The 11,649-nt window shown below is 31.8% G+C and overlaps 1 protein-coding gene across 1 annotated transcript; it reads left to right on the top strand.

The window, feature by feature from the left end:
• Positions 1-7,510: 7,510 nt before the first annotated feature.
• On the top strand, positions 7,511-8,556 carry LOC102663430 (lysine-rich arabinogalactan protein 19). The gene has a single exon (XM_006602068.4). The coding sequence runs from the start codon at positions 7,630-7,632 to the stop codon at positions 8,251-8,253; it is 624 nt and encodes a 207-aa protein (XP_006602131.1). The 5' UTR covers positions 7,511-7,629; the 3' UTR covers positions 8,254-8,556.
• Positions 8,557-11,649: the final 3,093 nt, after the last annotated feature.

Here is an 11,649-nt window from a genome sequence, read left to right as displayed (position 1 = left end):
TTGCATACCAACTAAAGTATCAGGTTTTGCAACGCCTGAAATTATATCAGCAAATGAAGTAATGGCATGAACATTAGGAGGAATCTCAGGTCTGTCCACCTCTTTGACAGACGTTGTCTTCACAAAATAAACCAAATATTTAATTGCACTCACTTTGTAGTCAGAATGAGTATCAACAACCTTCATGTTTTGAATAACATATGCACCACCACAACGCAACTTGGGCTCAAATTCAGGGAACAATTCTTGCCATAGAGTTGCCCCAATCTTTGTACCCTGCAACAAATACAAATGACACTTGTCAGTTAACTAAAGATGATAAACTTGTTAAACTGAACAACATTTAAATTACCGTATGGTCCATCAACACCATCTCAATGGATTGTCGACCATTATGTTTGTTAAGACGCCACATATAAGTTATTCACACGACAATCTTTCAAGTACCTTTCTTTGTGTGCAGTTCACATAGGAGGTTTTCTTTGCGAGACATGACTACAAAGAAAAAGTTTATGTGAACCATTGAACAAATAAAAGAGGATTGAAAAAAATAAATGAGGAAAGAACAAACCTGCAGGTCTTCTCTTTGGCTACTTGGTTATTCTCCGCCAATAGACAACCAAATTAAAGAGTATTGAACAAAAATGAGGGTAGCCAAAGTAAATGAAAACAACAACAAAAAGTACTAAAACATGGGTTCACAACATCAATAAAGGTCGAACCTTTTGGCTTCATGGCATACACCAAAACACAACAAATCTGGGTTTAGGAAACGATAAAGAAGTGAAAAAACCAAACATACCAAACCAACCCAAACAAAAACGAAAACCAAACACAACAAATCTGGTAGACATGCCCAAAGGTCTAACCTTTTGTATCGTTGTCCTGCAAAAACTTAATAATAAAACAAAAACGTATTCACTGATAGACATGCATCATCAAAAAGACCTAAACCGATATACACCGATATTCAAACCTCAACATACAGTCCAACCCAAGCTGAATAGGAAAAACAAAAATGAGGAAGAAAACCTTATAAAGAATGCACATGCATAAAAAAAAGGGTTCACAGCCAAAAATGGAAAACCTTGGTATAGGAAAACAGAAACGAATGACAAAATGAACAAAGGTCAAACCTTTAGGAAACGATAACATAATGATAAAATGGCAAAAGGTCTAACCTTTTGTATCGTTGTCCTGCAAAAACTTAAGAATAAAACAAAAACGTATTCACTGATAGACATGCATCATAAAAAAGACCTAAAACGAATACCAAACACAACAAATCTGGTAGACATGCCCAAAGGTCTAACCTTTTGTATCGTTGTCCTGCAAAAACTTAAGAATAAAACAAAAACGTATTCACTGATAGACATGCATCATCAAAAAGACCTAAACTGATATACACCGATATTCAAACCTCAACATACAGTCCAACCCAAGCTGAATAGGAAAAACAAAAATGAGGAAGAAAACCTTATAAAGAATGCACATGCATTAAAAAAAGGGTTCACAGCCAAAAATGGAAAACCTTGGTATAGGAAAACAGAAACGAATGACAAAATGAACAAAGGTCAAACCTTTAGGAAACGATAACATAATGATAAAATGGCAAAAGGTCTAACCTTTTGTATCGTTGTCCTGCAAAAACTTAAGAATAAAACAAAAACGTATTCACTGATAGACATGCATCATCAAAAAGACCTAAAACGAATACCAAACACAACAAATCTGGTAGACATGCCCAAAGGTCTAACCTTTTGTATCGTTGTCCTGCAAAAACTTAAGAATAAAACAAAAACGTATTCACTGATAGACATGCATCATCAAAAAGACCTAAACCGATATACACCGATATTCAAACCTCAACATACAGTCCAACCCAAGCTGAATAGGAAAAACAAAAATGAGGAAGAAAACCTTATAAAGAATGCACATGCATAAAAAAAAGGGTTCACAGCCAAAAATGGAAACCTTGGTATAGGAAAACAGAAACGAATGACAAAATGAACAAAGGTTAAACCTTTAGGAAACGATAACATAATGATAAAATGGCAAAAGGTCTAACCTTTTGTATCGTTGTCCTGCAAAAACTTAAGAATAAAATAAAAACGTATTCACTGATAGACATGCATCATCAAAAAGACCTAAAACGAAGACCAAACACAACAAATCTGGTAGACATGCCCAAAGGTCTAACCTTTTGTATCGTTGTCCTGCAAAAACTTAAGAATAAAACAAAAACGTATTCACTGATAGACATGCATCATCAAAAAGACCTAAATCGATATACACCGATATTCAAACCTCAACATACAGTCCAACCCAAGCTGAATAGGAAAAACAAAAATGAGGAAGAAAACCTTATAAAGAATGCACATGCATAAAAAACAAAAGGGTTCACAGCCAAAAATGGAAAACCTTGGTATAGGAAAACATAAACAAATGACAAAATGAACAAAGGTTGAACCTTTTGTCTTGTTGGCTTGCGAAAACTCATGTAGCATAACAAAAACACGTAATATACACCGATATACCTAAGTTGAGTCAACGATAAATGCAAAGGACAGCTAATCAAAACGGGAGAGCATTCAAAACCCAAAAACCAAAAGCCACAACAGAAATGGAAAATGGAAAGGCGTGTATACATGGCAAACCAAGCTGAATAGCAAAAACAAAAATGAGGAAAATAGAGCACCTACGGTGAGTCAAACGATAAATGCAAAGGAGAGCTAATCGAAACGGGAGAGCATTCAAAACCCAACAAAAACCAAAAGCCACGACGGAAATGGAAAATGGAAAGACGTGTAGCAATGGAAAGCGTGGGACATCGAAAATAGTGCATAATTTGAAAAGGTGCATCGTTAACTGAAGGGTTACGTACAAAACGACAAAAGCAATTAATGGCAACCGATAAGACATTTTTGGGCGGGAATGAGAAGCGCTGGCAGTGCGACACGTCGGCATTGGCAATGCCACGTCGGCATTGTCAGGGCCTTGTTTGTATCATGATAGATGATATTATTTTATTCTTTATTAAATTAAAAAATATGAAATAATTAAAATGATAGGAAAATATTTGTAACTCTTTAATTTGTAGACAACTTATCTAAATGTTCTTAATAGTCAACCAAGAAAATTTATTTATTCTTAAAAAACATGATTCATATTGATTATTTCGGATATGAAAAAACTTCTTTGTTATCAAATGATCCCTGAGAATAATTAAAGTGATTTTCTTTATTTCATATATTTTTACATTTATCTCTGTATCTCAAAATAAATTAGATTTGAAAAGTAGTACTTTATTAGCGTAGTATTTAATTTTATTGATATTAATTGAAAAATAGGCCCTTTGTGCCTTAATTATTATTTTTTAGTTAAACACAATTGTAAATAATTTTTGTAATGAAAAAATATTGTATAGTAATTACTTGTGATTGGAAAGTTGTTTTTAAAAATTATTTGAAGAATAAATTAAGAATAATAAATGTATACACGAAATGGAGTAATTGTCTTTATTAATAGTTATAGATAATATTATATATATATATATATATATATATATATATATATATATAATATGGTAGTATAATTTTGTTATTTAAGGCCTGTTGAGTGGTTGCAAGTTTTTTGTTTTCAAATATAATTTTCAAAATAAAATGTGTTCAGCATAAATGAAACTAAAATGATTTTTAACTCAACTTTGAAACAAATTTATATTCATTTTCAAACCCAAGGAAGAGATTTTGTGAATTTTGTTTTTAGTTTTAAAAAGCACATTCTCACTATCATCACCATTACACCCCCACCTCTACAACTATTACCATCATCAGTGTCACTATTTCACTTATCACCATCGTCGTCACCACTATTCTACCTCCACTATTGTCATCGCAGCTACTATTGTTGTCACCACCGTCTTCATTATTACTATTGTCACCACTATAATCGTGATCACTCTCACCGTAACTATCACTACTGTCACAACTGCAATCGTGACCACTCTCACTGTAACATCTCGAAAGAATCACATCAAAATCAGATGGATCTAGAGACTATACAGATATGAGACTGTACGGTTGAAGATGACTTAAAGAAACTAATTAACATTACATATACCAACAAGATATATCTACTTTTTGGTAGTATATCACTTAAGAACTCTACAGTTAAGTGCGTTTGACTTTGAGTAGTTATGGAATAAGTGACCTTTTGAAAATTTTTCCAGAAAGCGTGTGAGTGAGAACACAATACGCTAAAAAGTTTGATGTTGGTTTGTGGGAACAATTAATAAACTTGAGAGCAGTCGAGTAGTGTCAAAGTTGGTTTTCGAGGTCTCGAAAAGGACTACCTACGAAGAGTTCTGACCAATAAACATGTTGAGTAAAATGTCACCATGTGAAGTGTCATTGTGAGAGCCACTGAGAAGTCGATAATCAAGGGATGTTACACCCGTTGTCACCCCCCACCCATCACCACCACTATTTCATAATAGTGTGAGATAAGATAAAACAATTGACTCATTTCATTTATCTTCAATTTACAATATATTTTGAAAACTAGAAACAAAAAATAAACTAAAACTCAAAACTAAAATTGATTTTGTTTTCAAAAAATTTCTAATTTATAAAGTGTGAGCGTGTGTGTAATTAGGGATCACTCTAATAATAGCTTTAACGGATCCCGACTAAAACATGAAAAAAAATTAGGTAATAAATTAAAAAAAAGTAAAGTTTAAATAGTAAAAACAAAATGAACTATTCTAAGTAGGAAAACATATTTAAGCCAATATCTAATGAGATAATCCTAATAAAACGAATGAAATCTTTGTTTTTCTTAAAGGAGAATCTAATATTTGTTGTCCTTATGAAATTAATGGCACATAACAAGAATAAAAAGAAAAATTACAAATAGCTTAAAGCCTTACAATTATTCTAACAAAATGAAAAGGAATTGTATATCTAAAACAAAAGCATTGCAATAATTGTTATATATATATATATATATATATATATATATATATATATATAATACGTGCTAAAAGAATTGTATAATGTATTGTTGCAGTGTTAATGTAGTTAAACCATCTAGAGCCATTTTATCATAAGAAGTCTTTATACTTATATAGAGATCTCTTAATTGATTATTATGACTCTGTAGAATAAATTGATTATTATGACACTCCTTCTAAGTTATGATTATCTGTGTTGATATTATTCATTTTTATTGTGTATTTTTTTTATATGATGAAAATATGATTTCGTTGTGTATTTTACTAAAGAAATCAAATTCCATTGGATAATAACAAAAACCTTACTAAATCTCACATATATCCAATGAAATAAAAAGGAAGAGAAAATAATGTGAGAGAGGGAGGGAAATGGTGGGGGTGCCATGATGGAGGAATGGGAGAGGAAAGGAAATGGGTTTGGGGTGTAGGAAAATCAAAAGGATAAAATGATCATTTTACCATGGTTGCTAATGCTATTAGCAAAGTTGGTAGTGATACTAGTAGTTCAGTCAATGTTACACGCAAAAAACAAATGAATAATACAAGCCCATAATAAAACAACATTAGTACAAATCCAAAACAAACGAACAATAATATTATGATATTTCACACAAACCCAAAAGGTTGAATAAACGGTACAACAAAAACATTTGAATTCTACACCTCTCCATTTTAAAATATCCTCGGACTATCCTTTCTAAAGTCCTTCACATTAACCTCACTAGAATACACAGGGATGACAAAGTGTACCTGAATCCTATAAGTATCCACAAAGATATTTGCAAGCGGGGAAAATAATTGCTTGCATATTGGGGCTGGGTACGAGAGCATATATTTACTCACAAATTTATGTAGATATGAGTGTGGGTACATGTACTATAGTATCCACCTAACACATGTGATATATTTTTATTTATTTATAATTATAATGTGTTACATTAGTAAATAATATATATATATATATATATATATATATATATATATATATATTATACGATTTTATGTGAAAAAATAATTATGCATTTTTTTAATTTTGTGACTAATACTCTAATAGTAATAAAGATATAAAGTAATGGAATGGAACCCTAAATCTAATCCCTTCATTTGTGACTAATTTTTTTTACCAATCTTCTATTAGTAGTTTTAATTTATTATTTTTTGATAGTCTATCCTTACCCTTATTATCATGTTATAGTTTCTGTTGGTATTAATGGACCAATGCAATATATAGATTTAGGAGATAATGTCTGCAAAAAACATGGAAAAATTGATTCTGATGATGAGGTCAAATATTTTATCCATTTGCATTTTTTTATAATTTATAATATATAATTATAAACTAATTAGTTTTAATGTATTCTTTTTTACGAGTCTTAAAGAGTATCATCACCACATGATGTTCAAGTTTAATTAGAGTTTTTTGTTTAGTAATTAGAACATTATAAACTTTAAGAATCGTTATGCCCAAATTGGATGATTATCTTTGTAATGTTGTTTATTTATGATTTGAGTTCGAATGAATCAATCTTCTGCTTGCTTGATTTTAATATTATGTGTGGATGCTTTTAAAGTTATATTTTCTAAATTTAAGAATACATTTTTAATTTACTTGTAGTCATTGTTGTTAATTATTTTTTATTGATTTATTAACTTTATACAAAAAGTAAAGTGTGAGTTGCGGATGCAAATATGGGTATATGAGTACCTAGAAGTATTGAGGATGAGGATTAGTAGTTACTCGTGTGGGTATGGATCCGAGTATAGGATTCTTTTTTGAAATAGGTTTGGGGACGAGTACTATAGGACCTACCCCAACCCTATCCATTACCATTCCTAGAATACATATACACACTTCTCGAACAACTATTTTGAAATAGAAAAATACTTTTTGGGAAAACTATTTTGGAATGATTTTTTTTATTTTGGTATAATTGTTTCCGAAGTATATATGCATGTCAAAATAATTATCTAAGAGTAGAAAAAATATCATTCCAAAATAATTTTTCGGCATTTTGAAATAGTTGTCCCGAGATACATATACCTTCTTGAAATAACTATTATGAAATAGTATTTTCTCTATTCGAAAATAATAGACACAAAAAACTAATTTAAAGTGGTATAAGACAAATGGAGGATGATACATGTTATTAGAGGAAGAAGATAAAAGATAAATGGAAAGACATATTTATTTATTTTGTTTAGGAGGTACATAATTTAAAGTGAGAAATGCATGATTTAAATGCCATACAACAATGTTCAACTACATGGATCTTAATCCAAACTTTTCAGTCTGATCCTTCTTTTATTATCTTAATTGAGCGAATGTAAGTAGTAATAAGTATCTAACCAGGTTTAAGGTTTTACCATCCCACCAAGTCACCAACGGCTATTTTACTGGCTATAGCCGGTCAAACATCGCAACGGTCACATTTTGGTTTCCCCACGCTCCCACACTCCGATCCTATATATTCCCCAAACCAACGATTTACCAAACATACTTTCCACTTTCACTTTCAAACATCACAAACACTTTTTAACGTTGTTTGATTTTGGTGCAATCTTTACTTCACAACTTCCTCGTACTTCTGAGAATCATCATCAAAAACCCCAAACTCATGATCATGATGATGATGAATAGGTTCCTTCCACTCTTTGTGTTCGCATTGTTATTCATGTGGTCGGTTCACGCAGACAATGCTCCTGCCCCTTCACCCAAGTCATCACCCTCGTCGCCGACGGCCAAACCACCCTCTCCGGCGACCCATCCGGCGCCTCCTGCAAAGTCTCCGACTTTATCACCGCCTTCACAATCTCCGGCAGTTTCTCCATCTGGGTCCACCCCGCCGCCGGCGACTGCCCCTCCGGCGAAGTCTCCGGCCACTCAGCTACCATCTTCGGTTCCTCCAGCTTCCAGCCCTTCCAACAATGTCTCTTCGCCACCGGCTCCATCCCCAGCGACTCCTCCGCCGACGGTTGCTCCGGTGAGTTCTCCGGTCGGTACTCCGCCGGTGGCAGAGGCGCCTACGCCAGATTCTCCTGCCGGAATTCCTTCATCGGCCGTGCCGGCAGGTTCACCAATCACACTACCATCCAGCAGTGCCTCGCCGGGAACTGCGCCGGCGAGTTCGCCGGAAAGTTCACGGGGTTCGGTTGGTGATGAATCGGGTTCAAGTTCCAAATGCAGGGCTCCGATGATTTTGGGTGGCGTGGCACTTTGGGTCGCTTTGGCTATGATCTGAGGCATCATAGGATTATTTTTGAGTATATTTTTTTAATATTTGCCACATTGATCGACGAATAATTGATTGTTATTGATCAATTTTGTAGTTGGGTTGGTTCAATTCTATTCATTATTTTGTAATTGATTTTCTTTAATGTTAGAAGTTAGAACAAATTTCATTTTGTTAACTGTTTGTTTCAATTTGAGAAGGGTTTTGCTTCCTGTCAAGAGTAGAATAGGGTTGTACTTCGACTGGAAATTGCATAAATTATCATCTGTACAATTTAACATATTAAAATGAAAAGAAAATTTTATATTTTAATTAGAAGTTTTTGTTAGTTGGGATTGTTCAATCTCCATTTCATTCGTTTGTAAATTTTTTTAAGGGAAGTCGCTTTAAATTTTTATTTAATAAATATTAGTTTGTTATTTTTATTAGAAATATCTGTTAAAAAAATTTAATTCTGAGATATGTCTCCATTTTTTCCTAATCATGGCCATTTATATATTTCTTGGAGTTGCTTTAAAGTGATTATTTTTCCACTGTTTGATGCAATTTGAAAGTAGTGATACTGATTTTTTTACTGGAAATTTCATAAATTATTATCCTTTGTGCAAGGCCATATCCTAGTTTATTGAAGAAAGTAGAAAAAATGAAAAGAAAAAGGAAAGTTAATGGTTTCCATATCAATTGTTAAAAAAAAACAAGGAATGCCATAAAATGACAAAGAAAGTGAGGCCACATCTGATTTTAGTGAAGTAAGAGGTGCGTGTAGAAAAAATGAAAAGAGAAATAAAGGGGAAAATATATTAAAAAAAATGGATATAATAAGATAGTTTTTTTTTATGTTATTTAGTGAAAAGAAAGTTAGGCCATATGGTTTAGGGAGAACGAAAAGAAAAGAAAAGAAAAAATAAAAATTGAAGGATAGAAAGTTAATAGATTTTTATATCAATTTGTAGAGAAAAATAAAAAAGAAATGACATAAAATGACAAATATTATTAAGTATGAAATGAGATTCCTTTCTGGACAAAAAAAATAATGAAATGAGACCCTTTAAATATTTAACAAATATATCTTATTTTTATTTTTAAAAATGAGGAAATTTAATTAAATGTAAAATACAAACAATTCAAATTAAATATAAAATATACAAAGTCAAATATCTATATCTTTTCTATCCATGCAACAAATAACATTCAATTTTAGGAGTGAGTATGGTTGGGTAAAAAAGAATAAAAGAGAAGAAAGAATAAGAAAAATATTTAAATTAAAGTTAAGAGGTAAAAATGTGAGACCCACCTTAATTTTTTAAAATTTCTCTTCACTTCCTCTCTTTTCTTCTCTAACCAAACAAAGCATAAATCCCCTCCTCCCTTTCATGTGATATTTTGTACTTTTGGGTGTATAATTAATTATTTTCTAAATTTCTCTTGGCATAATTTGATTTGGAAAATCAAATATTTGTATTTGATTGAAAAAAAAAATGAATACTCCTGTTAACTAGAGATGAAATCCATTTTATTTAGTTTTTTTTACCTTTGCTATAAAAAAATTCATTATTAATAATTCTATTTGGCAGAATTGAAATTAGAATTAGAAAAGGATACAAGAGAATATAAGTTTTTTTCTTCTAATGTTCACCCGCCTAATTGTTAATACACTAGTTTGGGTAACTAATTAAATCACTATATCTTTTACCTCGTGACAACAAAAAATTAGAATTTGCGATGTGCATCTCTGCCTATGCATATTTTTTGTGATACTTTTTACCTCAACATACATATAAATAAATAAAACATATAAAAATACTGATAAACAAATTCACATTGATAAAAAATTCACATTCACTTCACTATTATCAAATAAAACTTATTAAAAATATATCCGATTCAAAACAAGACTATCAAAGTTTACAAAATAAATTTTGTTAAATCAACGAAGTAAAATAAAATAAAATAATATTATGCAATTAAAATGAAAACTCATCCCCAATGTCACATCCTATCAGAGCATTGTGTCCCAGCATTCTCTAGCACGAGATTCTTTAAAGTCATCCACCTAGTCATCTGCTCCCACGAACACAAGGTTCAAGATCATCACATGATTCAAACACAAATAACACACAGAAAGTGAGCTATCACATTTTTTAAAAAAATACAAATAAACAAAAACATAATCAAAATAAATTATGGAAGTATTTATAACATAGCTCAACGTAATACAATCCACGTCACTTCACCACTTTATCATTTAAAATTCATTTTTCAATCACCAATCACATTACACATGAATCACGCACTTGGGTCAAGACGCAATAACACTCATCAATTTCATAATAAACAATTAGCAAGTGTTATGCAATAATTATACTAAGACTCAAGCCTATATACAATGTGATACCATGTCAGTGAAAAACCACACTGGGACGCTTAGAAGTACATAACAAGACACACCACACAATGAGTATGACAGGTCACTCTCACTAAGTAAAATAATAAGATGACCAGTCAGAGTCACTTTGTTTTGCGAGAATGCTTCAACTATATGGAATCAACATAGGCTTAAAGGAATACCCCCAAGGCCTAGACTCGGAAGAATCCGTTAGGGTCTCACTTTCTTGATTCAACAAGTTCAACCCCTAAAATAATTTTTTTGCATGCAAACAATGCTCATGAATACAATACCCATGACCTCACATTTGTGTTTCAAACACATTTAACACATTGCGCTACAATTTAACACTTTAGGTTCCTAACTAGGAATCCTACACTTTCCTTTTAACACTGTGCATAAACACTTTTCGCAAGGTAAACACCAGTCGGATTATTGTACAATTCACAGCTCAAAACACAAGTATTGTCACATCAAGTGTTAACCACACACTTATTCACAACCAAATCCCATGTCCACGATTTAACTTCTCATAATGTCACAATCCACCATCACATGTTTATGTGTATCTTACAAATGAACAGATGTTCAAATTTGCACTTATACTCAATCTCAATAATAATATTATAATTTCAAAGCAACATGTTATCCCACAATTCATCACATATTCAATTTATCACTTATACACAATTTCAATCACAATTTAATGATTTCAATATTACAATTTATCATGCCCACCTTGTGACACCCTCTACCCCTCACATATATACTAATAAGGAAAAAAAAATTCAAATATTAATTAAAGTATTTTTAAAATATATTTTTTTACAAGCCTTTCAAAGGGGAAAAAGGCTCACATTCATTTTCTTCTACATCATATTCAAACTTATCCAAATAAATAATAAAGTATTCTCGACTCAAACAAGGTCGTCTAAGCTTCATACAATTAATATATAACCTATATCCTAATGTCACATCCTATCAGAGCGTTGTGTTCCCGTGTCCTCTAGCATGAGGTT

This window comes from Glycine max, chromosome 18 (genome assembly GCF_000004515.6).
Source record: "Glycine max cultivar Williams 82 chromosome 18, Glycine_max_v4.0, whole genome shotgun sequence".
NCBI lineage: Eukaryota > Viridiplantae > Streptophyta > Magnoliopsida > Fabales > Fabaceae > Glycine > Glycine max.
Note: the sequence above shows the minus strand (reverse complement) of the source record. Positions and strands in the feature narration are given on the sequence as shown.

Coding starts and splice junctions, on each gene's coding strand:
- LOC102663430 (XM_006602068.4), top strand. CDS start 7,630: ATGATCATGATGATGATGAATAGGTTCCTTCCACTCTTTGTGTTCGCA.